Source organism: Bubalus bubalis, chromosome 7 (assembly GCF_019923935.1).
Source record: "Bubalus bubalis isolate 160015118507 breed Murrah chromosome 7, NDDB_SH_1, whole genome shotgun sequence".
Lineage (NCBI taxonomy): Eukaryota > Metazoa > Chordata > Mammalia > Artiodactyla > Bovidae > Bubalus > Bubalus bubalis.
In genome coordinates this window covers 740,927-760,780 of record NC_059163.1, presented here as the reverse complement: position 1 = coordinate 760,780, position 19,854 = coordinate 740,927, and the positions used below count along the sequence as shown (strand labels likewise).

The following is a 19,854-nucleotide window of genomic DNA, read 5'->3' as shown; positions in this document are numbered from 1 at the left end:
AGAGGCAGAGAGGTTCAGCGCTGCAACAGCCGCGATCGTCCTCCAGCCAAGGCTGGTGGAGCAAGCGCTCCAGGCACAGGCTGAAAAGAGCATGTGGCCACACCAGCAGCTGCAGAAAAAGCATGTCCCAGAACGTGACATCCGATCACCACAAAGACTCAGAGGACCAGGGATGGGAAGGAGCCCCTAGGCCTGAAGCTATGGTACGTTTTTCAAGTTTCCAGTGGCCGATCGCTAGCAGATGGAAATCGACTTTTCCAGGGTGCGTGCTCTGAGCTGCCAACCTCCCGAGCCCCAGGAGGTCAGTGCGTGGGATTCTCTGGGTAATCGTGTGGTCTGTATGTGGGGCAATTGTGTTTTTTTCCTTCCCCATCTGGATACCTGTTTTTCAGCTTGTTTTCCTTGGCTGAAATAGTCACAGGCGAAAGGGTTTGATACCTGGAGATACAGTTTAAAACATTCTGGAAAGAAAAGTGTGGCTGTGAATGGATGAACCCACAGAGACCAGCCGTCAATGGTCGTTGATCTGAGTGACGGTGCAAGGGAGCTGATTTTGTGCTTCTGTCTCTCTGTGTGTCTGAAGTATCTTGTAATTAAGACATTTTAACCTGTTATTGCAGCACAACAACCCCGACAGCTGAACAAATAGGAGAGGGGCAAAGGCAGTTCCTGAAACCCATTCAGGACCAGCGTCCTCACCAGCGTCCGCCGAACAGAACTCACAGCCAGGCAGCGGATCCACCTGCCTGGCGCCTGGGAGCTTGGGGCCAAGCAGGACTTCGCTTCAACCTGGCCGCTTGTGCCTGCTGTCTCTTAAAGAGGGGACCCAAGATAAACCAGGACCCCCACCATGGCGCACAAGCAGCCCATGCCACCTGGGTGCAGGGAGCCCGGCTCGGCTGAGGGTCCGCCCCGGCTCGTGACATCACACGGGTGGAGGACACGTGGCACCTACGGCTGAGCTTCCAAAAGCGGAAGCGAGGGTGGGAGGGAAGAGGATGGGAGGGAAGCGGATGGGAGGGAAGCAGGTGGGAGGGAAGCGGGTGGGAGGGAAGAGGGTGGGAGGGAAGAGGATGGGAGGGAAGAGGATGGGAGGGAAGAGGGTGGGAGGGAAGAGGATGGGAGGGAAGCGGATGGGAGGGAAGCGAGGGTGGGAGGGAAGAAGATGGGAGGGAAGAGGATGGGAGGGAAGCGAGGGTGGGAGGGAAGAGGATGGGAGGGAAACGGATAGGAGGGAAGCGGATGGGAGGGAAGAGGATGGGAGGGAAGAGGGTGGGAGGGAAGAGGGTGGGAGGGAAGAGGGTGGGAGGGAAGAGGATGGGAGGGAAGAGGGTGGGAGGGAAGAGGATGGGAGGGAAGCGGATGGGAGGGAAGCGAGGGTGGGAGGGAAGAAGATGGGAGGGAAGAGGATGGGAGGGAAGCGAGGGTGGGAGGGAAGAGGATGGGAGGGAAACGGATGGGAGGGAAGCGGATGGGAGGGAAGAGGATGGGAGGGAAGAGGATGGGAGGGAAGAGGATGGGAGGGAAGAGGATGGGAGGGAAGCGAGGATGGGAGGGAAGAGGATGGGAGGGAAGAGGATGGGAGGGAAGAGGATGGGAGGGAAGAGGATGGGAGGGAAGCGGGTGGGAGGGAAGAGGATGGGAGGGAAGAGGATGGGAGGGAAGCGAGGGTGGGAGGGAAGCGGCGCCTGCGAGGCATTGTGGCTTCTCGGCACCTTTGTCAGCAGGTCCCCCCAGGGTCAGAGGGGACACTGTGGGGCTTCCCCTTCCGCTGGGAGCCTTGCCCCAAACCCAGTGTCTCCGCGGCCCTCGATCCCAGGGGCCCAAGTGTGCCACCCCTTCCCTGCAGACAGCGCTGGAGTGGTTCCACATCCGCTGTACACGGGAGGTAAGCGGGAGCCCAAAGGCCCACCTGTGCTGGCGGGAGGGTGACAGAAGGCCCCGGAGAGGGGAGAGGCTCAGGGAGGAGCCCGGGGCAGGGGCGCTGGGTGCAGCGTCTCCTGTGTGCAAGGCGTCTGCACTGCGGCCCCAAGAGCCGTGGCCACCAGGATTTTAGACCAGGGGCACATGGATGGTTCTTGCCAGCAGTCATCAGAAAATAAGCAACCACAGCAAGGCGATCCAACCAGTCCATCCTAAAGGAAATCAGTCCTGAATATTCATTGGAAGGACAGATGCTGAAGCTGATGCTCCAACACTTTGGCCACCTGATGCGAAGAACTGACACTGGAAAAGCCCCTGATGTTGGGAAAGACTGAAGTTAGGAGGAGAAGGGACAACAGATGAGACGATGGATGGCATCACCAACTCGATGGACATGAGTTTGAGTAAACTCTGGGAGTTGGTGATGGATAGGGAGGCCTGGCACGCTGCAGTCCTTGGGGTTGTAAAGAGTCAGACACGACTGAGCAACTGAACTGAACTGGACAGACAATAAACACCAATGGTGAGGATTTTCTTTTATTGAATTTTTATATCATCAGTAAAAAATTTAACCAATTTCATACTAAAATGCAAAAAAAGGGAAAAGGTAATGGGTTGGTACTTTTAGATCACATTAAAATTTTAGTAATTTTAATAATTTTTACTAAAATTTAGTATTTTAGTAAAATTTTCATCTGAGAATAACTTCAGGTCTGAGGGACAGTTGCAGAGTGCGGCAAAGAGCTCTGGAAGGCTCCTCCTGGCCCCCGGGTCAGCTCCTCCCCACTCCCCACCACACACCTGTCCCCACGGACAGCAGGGCTGGGAAACAGTCAAGGAAAACCTGGATGGGGTTTTGCCAGCTTTCTCCCACTACCATCCTTTCTTAGCTCCCGGAGCTGGGGCAGGACCCCCTGGTGCACTGGAAGATGCGCTTGGGGTCTGCTCCGGAGCTGTGAGGATGGTACCTGGAAGGGCACAGCAAGGTCACACCCTGCATCTGTCTCTGGGTCTTTATTTGGGGCCTGCTGTTTGCACGAGGCTGAGACTGGAGCACCGGGAGGGTGACAGGTATGGCCGGTCTGGGGCCCGGGGTCCCGATCAGCGTCTGCGTGGGTGACGCTCACACACAGGGAGAAGCTGATGCGGAGTCGGAAGTTCACAGACGTTTGTACAGACGACAGTAACCACAGCCACCGTCTAGAGCTTGGACCGACAAGGCATTTTTCCTGGGAGGAATATTCATCAGTGACATTGTTCAGACTTGCCACGCTGGTGACAGTCGGAAGGGGCCAGCTGCTGCTGGTCTCACTCCTGTTTAAATTCCCTGCAGATGGAGTGGCCTCCTCCCGCCACCCAGCAGCGCAGCAGCTGGCTGTGAGGAGGTGCGGGCGGGAGAGGGCAGGCTGGGCGGCGGCTGGGGGCTGCCCGGAAAGAGGAGGCACTGGGGTGAGGAGTGGCAGCCCCGCGGGGTCCTCACCCCATCAGAACGTCCAGACCCCAGGCTCTTCTGAGGCCCCAGGCCCCCGGGCAGGCAGACGCAGCGCCCCTTCCCCCCTTCCCACGGCCCATCCTAGCAGGACCGCACTCCTGGGAAGCAGCCACAGCATGGTTTGGGGGAAGGACCACAGCGCGGGCAGGGCGGCTCCCGTGGCTGGAGCACAGCTCGGGGGGGCGGCGGTCCCGCTGAGCTCCGCCGGCCCGCACGTGGCCCTCGTCCAGACCCCGGTTCCCTGGTTCTGTGCCCTCAGGAGCAGCAGCACGGGCCCACCATTCCTGCTCCAGCAAATCGACAATCGTCTGTGGTGGGGGTATCTGAGACGGCACCTTCGGGGAGGCGCCGCTGGAAATGAGCATCAACGAGAAGTGAAATGTGTGTCAGTGAGAAGGTGGGCAGTTGGAACAAGGCAACAGCCAGTGCAAAGGCCCTGGCGTCGCAGCAGGAAGGCCTCCTGGCCGGGGGTGGTGGGGTGATCCAGCGAGGTCCTCCAGACCGAGAGAGCAGGCCTGAGTTTTGTTCCCTGTGTTGGGAAGAGGTTGGATGGGAGTGAGGCGAAGACTGTGATCTGAGCTCTGGATCACAGCTTGGACCAGGAAACCCCAGGCCGGCTCTCACGTGAGAGAGAGAGACCGGGAAGCAGTGGACCAGAGGACCGGAGTATCCCTGGAGGAGGCCCAGGCCCTCCCCCTCGCCCTCCCCTAGCTGCTCAGAGGCAGAGACCCACACCTGTGACCCACGGGCCCTGCTTCCAGGGGCCGCTGCACGGGGCTGGTCCAGGGCAGAGGCAGCAGGGCCCCTGCCGGGCGGCAGCGTCCTGGGCCTGCACGCGGCTCTCTTGCACCTGTCCTCAGATTAGATTTCTCCTTTCTCATTACCACCGTAATAGGTCCTTCAGACCTCATTCCAGCCCGAGATATTATCTGACCCGTATAATTAATTAATTATAGCCCAAATATTATAGATTATTAAAAATAGCATAACTAATAGTGTAATATCTCAAGCTGTCGACTTTAATAGTCAACATTGTCTTGGCGGCGCTTATCAGCCCGGGACACCCGGTGAGAATATTGATTCCGGGTAATTTTAGCCGTCATCTGCCAACCTGACGGCCAATTGTCAGGTCCTCACCCAAGCCGGGGCTCATTTGAAATCGTTAAACCGCTGTGCGGCTCGCAGTGGACCTTAATGTTTCCTTTTCTTCCCCTTCAATATGTTTCTGCAACAGAGGAAAATAAATTGAGAAGTGGAGGGGAGAGGGGGAGGGGCTGGGGAGGGGAGGGAGGAGGAGGGGAGGGGCGAGGGGAGGGGAGGGGAGGGGAGGAGAGGGGAGGGGAGGGGAGGGGGCCTCTCTCCAGCAGAGCAGCCCCAGGACCCTCCTCAGCGCCCCCAGCCCGTCTTCTTTTCTCCGGATTCTCTGGGAGGAGCTTTGCAGGGGGCGGGGCCCGAGGATCGGGCGGGCGGAGGGGTTGGACTCAAACTCGGGACTCAGACCTGCTGTTGCCTGGCTCCGGCCTAGAAAGCCCCCCAACCCCGCCCCCCAACCCCGCTCCTCGGGGTGTTTCTACTTGGACCCTCCGCCGGCAGGCGCACAAGCACACCGGTTACCGACACGCAGGGTCGGACCCACACCACGCACAGGGATTTGCACCCCCCCGCACACACACATAAACACACACACACACGGGCAGACATGCAGAGGCACGTGTGAGTCACACAGCGGCACCAGGATGCGGCCACACGGACAGGTCCGCAGACACGTGGAGTGCCTGGGGGCCTCCTGGGGGGCGATCGGGAGGGCGCCGTGAGCAGGGGAGGGGAGGTGCAGTCACAAACCCCGACAGGGGAGGGGGAGCTGTGGGGGCCGCGGGGGTTCCAGTCTCCCCTACACCCCAGAGTCCTAGTGCCCCTCCCGGGGGACGGCACTGCCGGTGACCGCGCCGCAGCCCTCGGACACGCGCGCGCCCCGCCCGCCCCCGCGCACGACCCCACCCCCGCCTCCACTCCCGCAGACAACGCTCGCCACCCCAGGACACTTCCTTTTGCAAACATAGCGCACCCCCTACCCCTGCCGCCGACACCCCTTCAACCCGGCACGCGCCCTCCACCCCGCCCACCCCGCCCCAGGCCGCGGGAGGTCACCGCGTGCCAGAGTCGCTGCTCCGAGGTTTCCCCTGGAGCGTTACTCAAACTTCTAATTATGATTCATGCGCGTGATAATAATAATTTAATAATCAGGGAGCCGCGCAAGAGGCATTAACCTCAATTAAGCTCGTTAAGCCGCCTGACCGCCCCCCGCGTGCCCTCCCGCCCCGCGGCCCCAGGCCCCTGAGTGCCGCTCCTGTGAATTCGGTTGCGGAGCCTCTTCCGTGTCCCTGGCCCCCGCCCCCCGCAACCCCGAGCGCGCTCGGCCGCCCCCCCCCCCCACCCCCGCAAGCTGTGTTCCGTGCTCCCTGCCCCCCTCCCTCTGGGCGGGAGAGAGGCACCTCCTCCCCCACTGCCTTCACTCGCCCTCCGCCCCTCAGGCTGCGGTCACCACCCGCCCTCCCCGTGGCCAGGGGACTGTAGGGGCTCCCGAGGCAAGACCTGCGGATCTTACTCTCTGCTACCCCCAGACCCAGCCCCCGGGCCTACGCCGTCAGTCCTGTGGCAGAGAACGCAGAGTGATGAGGGGAAGGTCTTGGGGGTGGGCCAGGCTGTGACCAAGAGGTGGCTGAGTGGTGGCTAGGCCAGCTGCTGGACAGGGAGGGGGTCTGGCCGCAGAGGGAGAAACGATGGGAGAGCCAGGTGGGCAAAGCATGGGACGGGTGAGTGGGGCTGACAAGGCCGCCTTGTCTCAGGCCTGATGCGTGGGCTGTGAGGGGTGCACCGTATCAGTCAGGGCTCTGCTACCATCCTGCTGTGTAACAAACAACCCCAAATGCTCAGTGGCCCACAGCACGGTCATTCATTTCCTGCTGGTGGACCAGGATCTGCTGCCAATTGCCACCCCCTCCAGGAGCCTTAGTGGGATTCGGGCGGCCTCCACACCTTCCTTTCCAGGCCCAGCTGAGGGGCCATCAGGGCCCTGGACAGTGTTCTGCTGGAAGAGATTGGAAGTGGCCACAGGTGGGAACAGGAGGCCTCTGAAGGCCTGAGTCAGGAGGCCTGGTCACTTCTGCCCGTGCATGTCACATGGCCAAACCCACTCGGCCAAAGCCAGCTTCAGCAGTAGCGAGCATCCTTTCCCCACTGGAAGGGCTTGTTGGGAGGGAGAGTGAAGGGCAGGGGACTTGGGCTGCACCATCCACCCCGTGATGTTTCTGATTTCATTGGACCTCTTCCAGCTGGATGGGGCTGGGGGAGGGGAGGAGTTACTGTGGAGGTGTGCGTGTGCACAGATGCATCCAGAACCCAGCTGTGCACCGAGACAGCAGGCCCACAGGCCGACCGTGTGCCCTCGTGCAGAGGCAGCCCAGAGTACAGGTCCATCTCCAACCTCTGACCCCTGGGGAGGCCCAAGCAGAGCCAGAGGTAGCGATTCGGGTGCCTGGGATTTACTGAGGCAGGAGAAATCCAGGCAGGAGAGAGGAAGAGGCCAAGCCAGGTCAGAGCAAGGACACTGCCCTCCCAGTCCTGCCCCGGAGGAGGGGCCCTTGGGACAGGCGCCTCCCAAGCAGCTCGTGGGTATGAGCCTGACCCACCGCACTCAGCAGCTTGAACCAGGAAACAGTCAGGGCAGCACCTGTGTCCACTGCACCAGGCAGAAACCTGATCAGCGCCAGGCCACACTGTCAGCGGAGGACAGACCCAAGGTGGCCAGGGCCATCTCCCTGTTCCCAGGGGAGGGACAGACAAGGGAGCCAGACCGCTACGGGGGTGCAAGAGCAGTGCACGAGCGGAAACACTCTCCATGCTCAGCACTGCTCCTTCCAATTTTTCTTGTCAGTGTAAACCCGCTTTTGCATTTTGCATCCTGCATCTGCTCTGACAGGAGACAGGGAGCTAAGGGAGCCACACACATGATGTTCTGGAGCCCACGGTCTGGGGTCAGAGCTGCGGTGAACACATAAAGGCACCATGACATGTAAGACACGACAGCATGATGCTCGGGGCTTGGATAGGCCCCCAGGCTGACGCCACCTCCGTGTGAGGAAGTCAGGCAGCTTCCAGGTGGGGCTGCCACTAAGGTGAGTAGGCAGGATGTGTGTGGACAGTAGCTAAGGGCACAGTCAACAGAGCCACTCCGCAGCCATACCATCTGGGCACAGCGGGGCTCTGGGCACAGGACGCGGGCCTAAGAGCCAGCAGGACCACCCACAGGACCCAGTCAGGAAGGCCTTGCTTGATTCAGGCTGCAGAGCCCTGAGTCAGCCCTGGACCATGGCAGCCTCAAGGAGTTGCTGGAACAGGAGGCCTGTGATTGGATTTGTGCTTTAGAATGATGGGGGGCAGACGGAAGGACTAGGCTGTGGCAGGGGCAGGAGAGGTGGCCACTGTTAGGGGACCCGGATACCCAGAGCTCAAGGCACCTGTCAGTCCACTTGGGAGGGATCTTCTGAGCATTCACTCCTAGACAGAGGGACCTTGGGCGTTACCCTGGCTGGGGGTGGGGTCGGAGGTGGGATGGGGGGAATCCATAGAAATCCCAGAAGTCTCTGGTGAGCACTGACTGAAAATGCCTGAGCTTGGAGCTCTGCGTCCGGCAGGACCCTGGAGGACGGGGGGGGAGGTGGCCATCCTGGGCAGGATCAAACTTGCAACCCCTGCTGCCCTGCAGGGATGGACAGTGACAGGCAAAGTGGCTGGAGAGGACAGAGGCCTCAAGGGGGAGTCTGGAGGGACAGGGTCTGCTGGGGCAAGGACACCCCCCCGACACCCCATCTGAACTGTCTTCCCTGTGTCAGCTGGTGGCTGGTTACCTGTTCTTTGTGCCATTAAAGATGCTGGCACCACGCGCCGGTGCGGCCAAAGGGCCGCAGGCACCGGGGACGCTGCCCCAAGGCAGAGCGCCAGGGGTCGGGGCACTGTCCGCGGTGCTGAACACGGCCTGGGTGTGCGCTCTTCGCGGTCCTGAAGGCGCCTTGGACGCCAAAGGTGCATGAGGCTGGGTCCCCCTTGTCCCAAAGCTTCCGTGCAGCAGCACAGGCCCCCTCCCTTCTCTGGTGTCTTGAGTGTGGGGTGCTCTTTTTCGAGTCGTCAGGAGACCCCAGGTGAGGTCTCAGAGAAGATGAGAAAGCAAAGAAGCAGAGCGTTCCCCTTTCATGTGCCAGACTTCAGGTGACCCAAAGCCGTTGCCGGGGGTATTTGGGGGTGCATAGGACGGGGGAGGGCGCACAGAGCCTTCTGTGGTCAGCCTCCACCTCTGCTGCCTGCCTCCCCACAGGTGCCCGGGGAGGCGCCTGCTCAGAGAGGGCGCAGTGCCAGCAGAGGACCCAGTCCGGATTCAGGGACTGAAGCTGATCTGTGGGTGGGCTGGCCGCCCCTGCTCTGTGTCCCTCACGGGGATGTTGGGAAGATCCTGGGCCGTCAGTGCTGGGGTGTGTTTTGCATGAACCAAATATCACTCAAAGCGGGGGTTGTTTATCCATGTGCCCTGGAGACCCCCAAGCACTGCTGCCCTTCCAGCTGCAAGAGGAGAAGGGAGCCCGCCACCACCACCGTGTGCAGCGAATGCTGTAATTCTGCCATCCTTCGTCCTTTGAGGGGGGGCTATGGGGACCTTAGAGGTCACATGGAATCCAACTCCCACAATTCACAGATGAAAAATTGAGAAGGGGGTTCACAAACGCATGAAGGGTTAATGGCAGACATGGTGGGCTGACCAAACACGAGGATACTGGGGCGGTGAAAGGACTGAGAGCTCAGCGCTCCCCCAGCTCCCTCGGGCACTCCCTCCCCTCCCCTCTTCCACATAATCTCAGCCCCCACCCACACGGGCTCTCGGGTCCACTTCGAAGGCCTTTTATCACCAGTCTCTCCCCAGATCTCTAACTTTGTCCATGTTGCTTCCAGCCTTGACACTCCCCCCCCACCAACCCGCCAGTGACCCCCTCCGGTCCTGACAGATGTGCAGAGTGTGGGGCTTAGCAATGAGGGGGGTTCCTGTCCACCGGGCAGGTGGAGCCGTCCCCACGTCAAGCCCTGATTTCACCTGTCATTGCCCACCTGGGGCCCCCACAAGTGAAGCTGGTGGCTTGGAGATAACCCGATATGGCAGATGGGCAAAGATTGCACAAATGAGGGTCTAATTGACAATCAATTGTGATTAGGAGCAAAAGGACGTCTTTATAGCCCCAGACGCTCTGAGCTAAGTTGGGGAGATGGGAGGCCGTCTAGAGGAGTGGGTACTGCGCATCTCCACGACCACGGATGTTCCTTAGAGATGGGGGAGGGCTGAGGCAGGAGAGGACAGGACCATCTCCCCACCCCTGTCCACACACAGCACCCCGCTTCCCATGGGAAAGCGGCCTGGGGTCCCCCGTGTACTCTGGAGGAAACCCCCCCCCCCCCCACTCCATTGCCCCACGCTGCTCCAGGCTGCATGCTGCAGACTTTGAGATCCTTTCCCTGCCTGCCTGCCGAAGCTCCCAGCAGAACACTGCGGGCAGGGAAGCGGGGGAGGGGAGGACTCCACGCTCTGGGACAGGCACAGGGCTTTCATCCATCCCATCCATCCGAGTGGCCCTCAGCCTGACCAGTCCACACCTCTCGGGGCAAGAGCGCTTTGCTGCACTGAGTGTGCCTGTGTGCTTTGGCGAGGAGTACGGCGTGGTGGTCTGTTATGGTACAGTATTCCATTACACTTCCATATCATACGTAATATACTGTATTCTATTTACTGTGCTTTAGTGATAATCACCATACATTACACTACATCTACATTATACAGGCCGTTATTTCACGTGTGTGCTCATGTTGAATGAAAGTTGTGTCAAGAGAGCTCATATCTCTCTTCCTCACGTGAGCGTGTAATCAGAGTGAGCGTGTAACCAGAGTGAGCGCAGGCTCCTGCCCGCCCCGCCCTCCGCCCACCCAGCAAGGGGTGCGGGTTCTGACTGCTGTGTGTGTGCCTTGCCTGGTGACCTGCGGTGGGGCCAGGCACAGTGTGTGAGCGTGCCCTGGAGGGGCTTGCGTCACACTGAGCCTCGGCCACCCAGAACCAGGTCAGGGCCCAGTCCAAGGGACTTGCCCCTTGGTGCCCAGGACAGAGCCCAGCAGCTGTGCCTGGGGAGGAGGGGGGGCGCGGTGAGGGGTCCGAGCGGTAGTTCAGGGGACGGGTCCCCGTGTGCTCCTCCTCATGGAGAGAGTGGAGGGGCACCAAGGCCAGCTGGGAGCTGGCTGGCAGGGGTGAGGCTGGCTGCAGGGATGTGACTGCGTTTTCATGGATTTGTGCCTGTGTGTGGTGTGTGCTGGTGAACGAGTGTGTGAGTGCATGCGAACGGGTGTGCGCATCTATGTTCAAACTTTGCTGGGGGAGGGGCAGAGAGAGCCTAAGAGTCCCTCCAGGAAGGTGGGGGTGGGAAGGAGATAATTACCTCTCTGTGATGAGAGATTATCCACCCTCCTTCCCCCAGAGGTGATTTATAATTTAAAGATAAAGAATAATCAAGTCCTGGCAAGGAAGGACACAGTGTTGTGGGTCTGATTAGAATCTCCGGACGGACCAGCACGCGGGGGAGGGGAAGGGCTGGGGGAGAGGACGTCTGGCCTCCCCATCCCCCCCACCCCGCCCCCACCTCCCTGAGGATCAGCCTGTCCGAGCTTGGCCCAAATTACAGCCAATCGGTCCCCCATTATTTCTCCCAACTTTTAATTTCTGCTTCCAAAGGATCATTGCCCGCGGTAATTGCAAAGGACCCGTCCTTGTGTGCAGAGCAGGCTCCGGGGACCGCAGTGTGGGGCGGCGCAAAACCGCTCGTGCACACGCCCGCGCGCACACCCCCGCCACCAACAGCGCACACCCTGAGGACCCCGCACGCGCGCTCCCACCGCCGGCTCCCACCTGGGTCCAGAGGCGGCCGGTGTGCTCGTCGGCGGGCGCAGGGAGGAGGGAGAGGCGGCCCTCCCTCGGACGTGGGCCGGCCCCCCGAGGGCCGCAGGGCCGGGCGGTGCGCACGTCTCGGTGTAGATAAACGCACACGTAACACCCGGACCGAAGGACTTCTCCAGGAGCGGGGAGGGGAGTTTGCGGTGCTGTTTCCCTTTCCGGGAGGCTATCGATTTTTGTGTAAGCCTCCTGCCCTTGGCACGAGTTTTTCGGCCCCCGTTTTGGGGCGGGGACGGGAGGCCCAGCCAGCCGTCCCCGCGTTCGATTCCACTTCTCATGAGCGACCTCGGGGGCCGTCGGCCCCGCCCCCGGCGCGGACACGAGGCCAGGCCCTAATTTGACGGCGCGAAGGGGCGGGGGCGTGAGGGGACGCCGGCCCGAATCGCTAAGCGAGCGAGACCCGGAGACTCGAGAGCAGACCCCGAGCGGAGGGACGGAGGGAGGCGGGACCGAGGCCCGCGGAACGCCCGGGAGAGGGCTGACTACGCGGCCAAGATCCCGGGGGTCGGCCCGCGGGGACCGCACGGCTCGCCCAGCCGCCGAGGGGCGCGGCAGCCTCGCGAGCCGCCGGGATGCCCCAGCCAACTCGCGGGGCGCGCCCCGGGGCCCCCGCAATTATTTAAGGGGGCTGCCTCCCCCCGTCCCAAGCCCGGGGGGCCGGCGGCGTTTCCGGACGAGCGGAAGCGAAGCGAACCGCGACAGCCGCTCGCGCACCGCACTCTTCCCCGGGCTGCCCGTCTGTCGGTCGGGCCCGGGGTGCCGTTCGTGTGTCCCGCGCGGGGCCGCCTCCTCTGCCCGGGACCGTTCGCAGCCATTAGGCGCGCGCGCTAACGAGGGCGGCGGAGCCCGCGGCCGCCGGCGGGCGCACGTGTGTGCGGCGAGTGGGCGCGTGGGCACCGCCGGCGGGGCCGCCATAAAGGAGCCGGCCCGGAGCGGCGGGCGCCTGAGGCGGCGGCGGAGGCGGCCGCAGCAGCACCGGCCGAGCGCGGGGCGGCGCGGGGCGCGAGCCGAGCCGCGGCCGCCGGCGCAGGACCGAGCGGCGGCGCCCGGGCCGCCGGGGATGGGAGCCCAGTAGCCGGAGGGGCCCGAGCGGCCGACGCGCCGGAGGCCGGCATGAGCGCGAGCGGCCCGGCAGCTCCCGGGGACGGCCCCGCGCTGCCGCCGCCGCCGCCAGCCCCAGGCCCAGGGCCCGCACCGCCTGCGCCCGCCGCCGCCCGGGACGCCATGGACGGGCGCGCGGAGATGCCTGCCTTCCCGCGGGCCGGAGCCCCGCCGCTCGCCGCCAGCGACACGGTGCCCGCGGCGCCCGAGGGGGCTGGGGCGGCCCGGCCCGGCCCGCCGCCGCGCCCCACCTCCTTCTCCGTGTTGGACATACTGGACCCCAACAAGTTCAACAGCAGAAGACGCCGCTGTGTGCTGCTGGGTCCCGTGGCGCCCGCTGCCTGCGCCCCGTGTGCCCCGGCCCCCGCCGCCCCGGGACGCCCGCCGCGCTCGGAGGAGCTGGAGCGCCGCGCCCTCGTCGCCGCCGGAGCTGGAGCCGGGACCGGAGCTGAGCCGCCGCGTGAGTAGGACAGGGCCGGCGCCGGATCTCCAGGGCAGGGGCACAGGCCGCGGCTACGCGTTCGCGCTCCCGGGACCCCCTCGGCGAACCTGGCCGGCCCGGCGACAAGCTCCGTGGGAAAGTTCGCAGCGCGCGGGGCCCGCACCAGCTCGCCCGCCGCCTGCGTCCGACCCGGACTCCGGGCCCGCACCGCCCGGTGCCTCCCAGATGGCTCCCCGGGCCGGCGCAGGGCTGCGGGCCGCACGGCCGGCGCAGGTTTGGCCACTGCGCGCCCTGGGCATGGCGGGCTCGCGCGCTGTGACCTCCCCACTCCCGCCGCAGCCTCCCGAGGCCCCCGCCCTCCATTCATTTTTTTCCTTTTTTTTTTTTCTTTCTCTTTTTTGGGGGGACAAATCAGACTAATTGTGACAAAACGCTGGTTATCTCTGGAAAAACAATTAAATCCCTTCGATTACAGTTAAGGGGAAATGTGCTTAGCGGCGGAAAGCAACCGCTAATGGGGCGGCCCGAGCCCGGCCCGGTCGATATCCTATTACGGCTGCATGCATATCTCTTTCAAGCACCTTGCAAACTCCCCCCGAACATCTAAATTATAGGGTCAAAATTCGGATAATTACTCGATTAAAACCTATTACACTTATTAGGGGCCGCTATTGATCGAGAATTGCATTCGACCGGCTCCTGATTGCTTTCGGTGCCCCCTCCCCTGGCCCCTCCTCCAGCCAACTTCCCGGGCCCTCTGCCTGGCAGAAAGAGGCGCACAGGGCATGCAGGGCTGGGGGCCCTTTCCAGGAGAGGGGCCTCCAGTTTGGGGCACCCTCAGAGCTGGACTGATATGAAGGAGGAACAACCCAGGCGGACTGGAGGGGGCCCTTCAGGCTTCCCCCCTGGCAAGGTTCTGGGAGTTTCCACATAGAGCCTCCACTCAAATGGGGAAAGGTCAGAAGGAAGGCCCAGTTTCTCAGGTTCAGGGAGGGAGTGGTTAGGCCCCCCTTCCTCAGTCCAGCCCTGGACAGAACAGGAGCAAAGTACTCTCGGGTTCATCTTGGCACAGTCTCTGCTTGCAGTGAGGGGTACGTGGAGGCCTGGAGGCCCGCCTCCAGCAGCCTCTGTGGTCGCCCTGGAGGTGTCTCCCAGGACTGCATTTGTCCTTTATTCTCCAATTCTCGGTGCCGCCCTCACGGGGCCTGGTGCCCGACGACGAGACACAGTGCTGGGGGCTTGTCCTGGCTTCTTTCCTGGTTGTACGACCACCTGTGGAAGCCGGGGCTGCATAGAAACCCCCCTGCCCCATGTCAGGCTGCCATCAGGTCAGACGCTGTCCTCCAAATTTCTGAGATTCGGATTGCAGCCACCTTGCCGGCCTCTGCCTGGAGCATCCGGGGCTGCTGCTTAGACAGACCGAGCGGGGACTCCATCCCGGGGATCTCAGCGCTGCCCTGGACCCCCACCACCCAGGCCGGGATTTCCCGGTCAGGCCCAGTCCAGGCCCGCTGGGGCCTCAGCCCAGGGGCCAAGTTCTAGGCCCTAAGGCTCGAGGTAGGGATGGATCCAGGGCAGCGTTTTCGGTACCCCGAAATCGCCTCTGGTAGCGGGCTCCAACCTCACCCCAGGCCTCTGCTCCGGCCCACTCTTAAACGCTCAGTAATTGGCTGGCCCAGAGCCTTGCGGTAACTGGAGGGTAATATACGCCGAAATAAATTAAATGGCCGTTAACTAGTTTGTACATTACACAAAATGAGTTTAATTAAGTTTGTATCTGTCCCGCGGATCGATGGGATCCTTCCCCCTCGCCTAAGCCCGGCAGTCCGGTCTGCCCCCGCTCAGGCAAAGGCGCAGACCCGGGAGACGGCGGGGAGAGGAGCCGCGAGAGAGGAAGGGTGCGGGGGGTGGGTGGCGCGGGAGGAGGGAGGGAGCGGGCAGGGAAACGAGAGCGCCCGGGGCCTTGGAGGCGGCAGAAAAGAAACGGAAACGGGCGAGGGGGCTCGACCCGGGGCGCGGGACGGCGGGGACGAGCGCGGAAGGGAGCGCGCCGGTCCTAACTGACCTGTCCTCCCGCCCTGCCCGGCCCACAGACGCCGGCGACCCCTGCAAGGCGGACGAGGCAGAGGCCAACGGCTACAGCAGCGGCGGCGGCCGCAGCCCGAGCGCAGACAGCGGGGACGAGGCGCCCGACGACGACGACGATGAGGACGAGGCGGCGGGGACGGTGCGCGGCGCGGAGGCGCGGGGAGGCGGCGGCGGCCTCGGGGCCCGCGGGTCGGGCTGCCAGGGAGAGGCCGAGGCGCCCTCAGGCGCCGTCGACGAGGCCGCGGCCCCGGGTCCCCGCGGGACCTCGCCCGGAGTCCCGGGCCCGCAGGGAGCCGCGGCGGCGGCGGCGCCTGGGGACGCAGGGACGGCCTCGCAGGGAGCGGCGGCGGCGGCCGCGAAGCCCAAGCGGAAGCGCACGGGCTCCGACTCCAAGTCCGGGAAGCCGCGGCGCGCGCGCACCGCCTTCACCTACGAGCAGCTCGTGGCGCTGGAGAACAAGTTCAAGGCGACGCGCTACCTGTCGGTGTGCGAGCGCCTCAACCTGGCGCTGTCGCTGAGCCTCACCGAGACGCAGGTGAAGATCTGGTTCCAGAACCGCCGCACCAAGTGGAAGAAGCAGAACCCGGGCGCCGACACCAGCGCGCCGACCGGCGGCGGCGGCGGCGCGGGCCCGGGCCCGGGCCCGGGCGCGGGGCTGCCCGGCGGCCTCAGCCCGCTCAGCCCGTCGCCGCCCATGGGCGCGCCGCTCGCCATGCACGGCCCGGCGGGGTACCCAGCGCATGGCCCCGGCGGCCTGGTGTGCGCCGCGCAGCTGCCCTTCCTGTCGAGCCCGGCGGTGCTCTCGCCCTTCGTGCTGGGCTCGCAGACCTATGGCGCGCCCGCCTTCTACGCGCCGCACCTCTGAGCGCCGCCATGGGACCGACAGGGCGGCCCGAGGACCCGAGGGCGCCCGCAGGCCGGCTTTTTGGCAAGGCCGCGGTCGCTGACTCTGTATATAGCCGATTGCTACAGAAGAGTTTTAAATTTATAAACGACTGTCCGCGTGCGTCGGGGCTGAGCTCGGTCCGCTCGGAAGCACTTTGCCGAACTCTACCCAATCAATAAACCGAAGGAGGCCCGCGTCCCTCAAGCTGCTCGCTGCCCTTCGGCGGGGACTTGGGCGCGACCCAGGCGCCCCGCGCGGGCCGTGGGCCCCCGTTTACCCGCCGGCCCGGGTTCCCGTGGCCAGGCTCGCGCGTCCTGCGCCCCGAGTCCCCCCCCCCATCCCGTGCTTGCGACCTTCGCTGCGGAGCCTCCAGCCCCAGAGAACCAGTTCCCCTGCCTTCCCTACTCTTTCCGTCCCCCAAGCCTCGGGACCTCCTCTTCCCCTCCCCCCGCGGGGGGCGCCTTGGGGTGAGGAAAGGCCGAGGCTGGCGGGCCGCCGCAGGGATCGGGTCTGTCCCGGCCCTGTGCTCCTGCCTCGCTGCGCCTCGGCCCCGCCAGTCCTGAGCGCCAGGCCTGCCGAAGTGGCAGGGGCGTCTGCAGCTTTCTGGGGAGCCGCCTGAGCCCAGCCCGCGGGGTCCCGTGTAGCCGCGCCTCTCCGCCCGCAGCCCGGCGCCGCGTCCCCACTTGCCGGCTCCTGGAGCGCGCGGGGTGGGGATGCAGGCGGCTGTGAGAACCGAGGCTCCGGGATGCGGGCGCTGCTGCGCAGCGATGGGGGTCCCCTCCGCCGGCACTCAGGTGGGCTCTCACGGTCGCTGGACACCGAGTGGCGGGGCCATGTGCCTGCCCAGCCCCGCGGCTGCTCCATGGCTGAGCCCTGCGCCCGCGGGCGGACATCCCTCTCCGTGAGCAACTCCCGTGTTCTCAGAGGGACTCTTCCCCGTGCTGGTCACCGACCACGGGGCCAGAGCTGGGGCAGAGGCTGGGGTCGTGGAGCAGGATGACCCTTCGGCCAGTGGGTGACAGCCACCCCCAGCCGGTGGGAGTGGAGGAGGGCGCCCGGCGTTGCCCTCGCCGTCTCCAGTGGGCAGAGAGAGGGTGGAGGAGGGGCGGGGGTTGGGGCGGGGCGGCTGGACCGCCCCGCCCGGCGCTGCAGCCCCCACCCTGGCCTCAGGCCTCCCTCCTCACCCGCAGCACCGCCCCTCACCCCGGGCGCCCCACCTGCTCAGGGCCGGTGCTATGGAAATTCTGCAGTAACCCCCCTGGCTGGCGGTCAGCACCGAAGGGCTCCTCCACCCACCCAACCTGCAGGCAGCTGGGAGGCCCGAATCTCAGGACGCGTGGGTGCGGGAGTGTGAGCGCCCCCGGTCCCACCGCCGAGGCCTGGCTTCCGGAGGGCGCAGGCAGTGGACAGTGGGGCCCCGAAGGCTCTCGGTTTCAAGCTTCCTGGGTGACTGTGCGCTTAGCCCAAGCAGGGTCCCGGGGCTGCCTAGCAAGAAGCCGCAGCCTGTACTTCCGGCGCAGGGCACCCCCTCAGGACTGCGGAGGAGGGGCCAGATCGATCATCCCCTGGGGACCCCCTGCCCGCCTCCCCGACGCCCACCTTGGGGAACCGAGGGCAGGAAGGAGGAGTTTCATGCACAAGGGGCAGCGGCTCTGGGCTGCCTCTCCCCACCCCACCTGCCACCCACACAAGGTCACTTGGACACGTGGCGGTCACACCTCTGGACCCCCCAGTGTGACCAGCCCTAGCTCAGGATGCAGGGAGGTTAGACGCTGTGAGGCAGGGAAGCGATCCCGCCCCCCTCCCCACTCCGCTCCTCCTTGGGGGCCCCAGACTTAGTCCCAAGCTGGTCCCACGGCCATGCCACTCTGGGCACCTGGGCAGGCCCTGCTGTGCAAGTTGCAGGGGGGGCTCCCTGTCACTCTATGGGCCCGAGGTCTCACTTCAGTGCTGAGCCCTTGTGGGGACGGAGCTGTGTCAGCCTGTCTGAGCCTCCTCGCACCCCAGGGGCGGCACGGGACTGGGAAGAACAGGCCTGGTCTTGTGGGGCCGCTCCTGCAGGGCCCACAGGCCCACCTCCCGCCCAGCTCTCCCGCTCCCTCCTACAGGTCATCGGAATCTGCCACGAACCAGAGAACTCGGGGGTGCAGACACCACCTCCCCCGGGACCCTCAAGCTGTCCCCACCAGCCTTACTCCCAAGAGGCTTTTCGGGGACCCCTGCCTGCCCAGTTCTGGGGTTCCTGAGCTGGAGGCATAGGGGCGTGCTGGCCCTGCTGGCACCTTACCTCTGTCCCCCTGTGGCCCCACTTTGCTGTCAGTGCTGTGAGGCTCAGCCCAGGATCTGGGTGCACTCTGGGGAGGCCCTCCTCCAACCCCCAGGACCGGCCCTGGCCCCCAATCCCAGAATGGTGCCCACACAGTTCATCCTGTGGAGGAGCAGGCCCGACACAGAGCCCCCCCTGGGGGCTCCCCTCCCTACACTACCCCCATCTCCCCTTCAGGGGCCGCTGAGCCCAGCCCCCCTCCTTTGGCCCAGCCCACGCTGGTAGCACTTGCTGTGTTAGGATTGGCTTTGGTTGCGTGGACGAGAAAAGCTCAATGAATGAAAATTGAAGGGGATTGTTTGTTTCTCCTGTGTGAGGGAGAGCTGGCCACTGGAGGCCCTGGGCAGCTGTGACGAGAACCTTCCCCGAGTTCTGGGGGCACCAGCTCTGTCCAGCTCTCCCGTTGCCCCATCCCGGCTGGGCTGGGCCTCGTCCTCATGGACACACATGGAGGGTGCGGCTCCAGCCATCACATCCATGTTCTAGGCACAAACAAGGAGAGGAGAGGGGAGCGACCGCTTCCTTTAAGGACCTTTCCGGAAGCCCTTGTAACAGCTGCTCAGATCTCACTGGCCAGAACCTGGTCACTTGACCGCTCCTAGCCAAGGGAGGTTGGGAAATGTAGTTTCTTAGCTGGTGAGACTCCCCCTCCCACCAACTGCCCCATGCCTGGTAAGAAGGGGAGTGGGCATGGGGGCTGCCAGCAGACCCATTCCTCCACAAAGCACCCTAGCAGCTTCATCTGTCTCCCTGCCCACCTGTTTCGCTTACCTCTGACCAGTGCTGTGCCATCTGGGCGTGCTGGGCACAGCCCTACCTTCATAGCCACACGCTCAGGGGCACTCGCCCGGCCAGCAGCCTGCCCTGGCCTGCTGTGTCCACCACCCCACTCCCCTGGCAGGCTCGTGCCCCCGGCTCGTCCTGCTGCTGTTTCCACCCGGCCCCACGTTGCCTCTGGCTGCCTGCTGCGTGGCCTTCTTTCGGAGCCAAAGCTCCAGACTGTCCACACGGGCCACCCTCCCACTGGGGCAGGTGGCCTGTTCTGCTCCTTCCTTCTCAGGGCCCGGTGCCCCCGCTTGTCCTGCTGAGCTGAGGGGGAGCCCCATCTCACTTCCTGCCCAGGACCCCCTCAGCACCACTGCCCCAGCCCAGGCACTCCTGTCCTCGTCCCCACGGGCCCCTCTCCTCTGGCAGCAAGGCTCTCCTGTGCTGCCCAGCCCTGCCCACGCCAGTGGTGTGGCCCACCACTCAGCGGCTGGTGCCCCTGCCACCCCAGCCTCAGTTCCCCACTTGTGACCACGTGCCCCTGCTCCTGGGCAGCCAGTGTGACCTACCACACCCCCCACCCCGGGGTGGCCCCTGGCTGGGCCACTGAAACGTCACTCAGCTCAGAGGGACTGTCCCTGGCCACCTGCGGCTTTCTGGAGGGCGTGCTGTTTCCATGGGGAAGGGCAAGCCTGGACGGACAAAGTGGGTGACCTGGGGGTGGGCAGGGGAGTAACAGGTCATCCTCAGGAACACAGGGAGTGTCACTTGGGGGTGGGGGGTGCAGGGCTGAGCA

The 19,854-nt window shown here is 64.2% G+C and overlaps 1 protein-coding gene across 1 annotated transcript; it reads left to right on the top strand.

Annotated features, from left to right (window-relative positions):
* The first annotated feature begins 12,518 nt into the window (after positions 1 to 12,518).
* On the top strand, positions 12,519 to 16,026 carry NKX1-1 (NK1 homeobox 1). Its single transcript, XM_025290502.3, has 2 exons — positions 12,519 to 13,011; positions 15,087 to 16,026. The coding sequence occupies exons 1-2, from the start codon at positions 12,564 to 12,566 to the stop codon at positions 15,944 to 15,946; spliced, it is 1,308 nt and encodes a 435-aa protein (XP_025146287.3). The 5' UTR covers positions 12,519 to 12,563; the 3' UTR covers positions 15,947 to 16,026.
* The last annotated feature ends 3,828 nt before the right edge of the window (positions 16,027 to 19,854 follow it).

Excerpts from the sequence above, each read along its gene's own strand:
- NKX1-1 (XM_025290502.3), top strand. The coding sequence starts at position 12,564 with ATGAGCGCGAGCGGCCCGGCAGCTCCCGGGGACGGCCCCGCGCTGCCG. Across the intron at positions 13,012-15,086 it reads GACCGGAGCTGAGCCGCCGC|ACGCCGGCGACCCCTGCAAG; the intron begins GTGAGTAGGACA and ends CCCGGCCCACAG.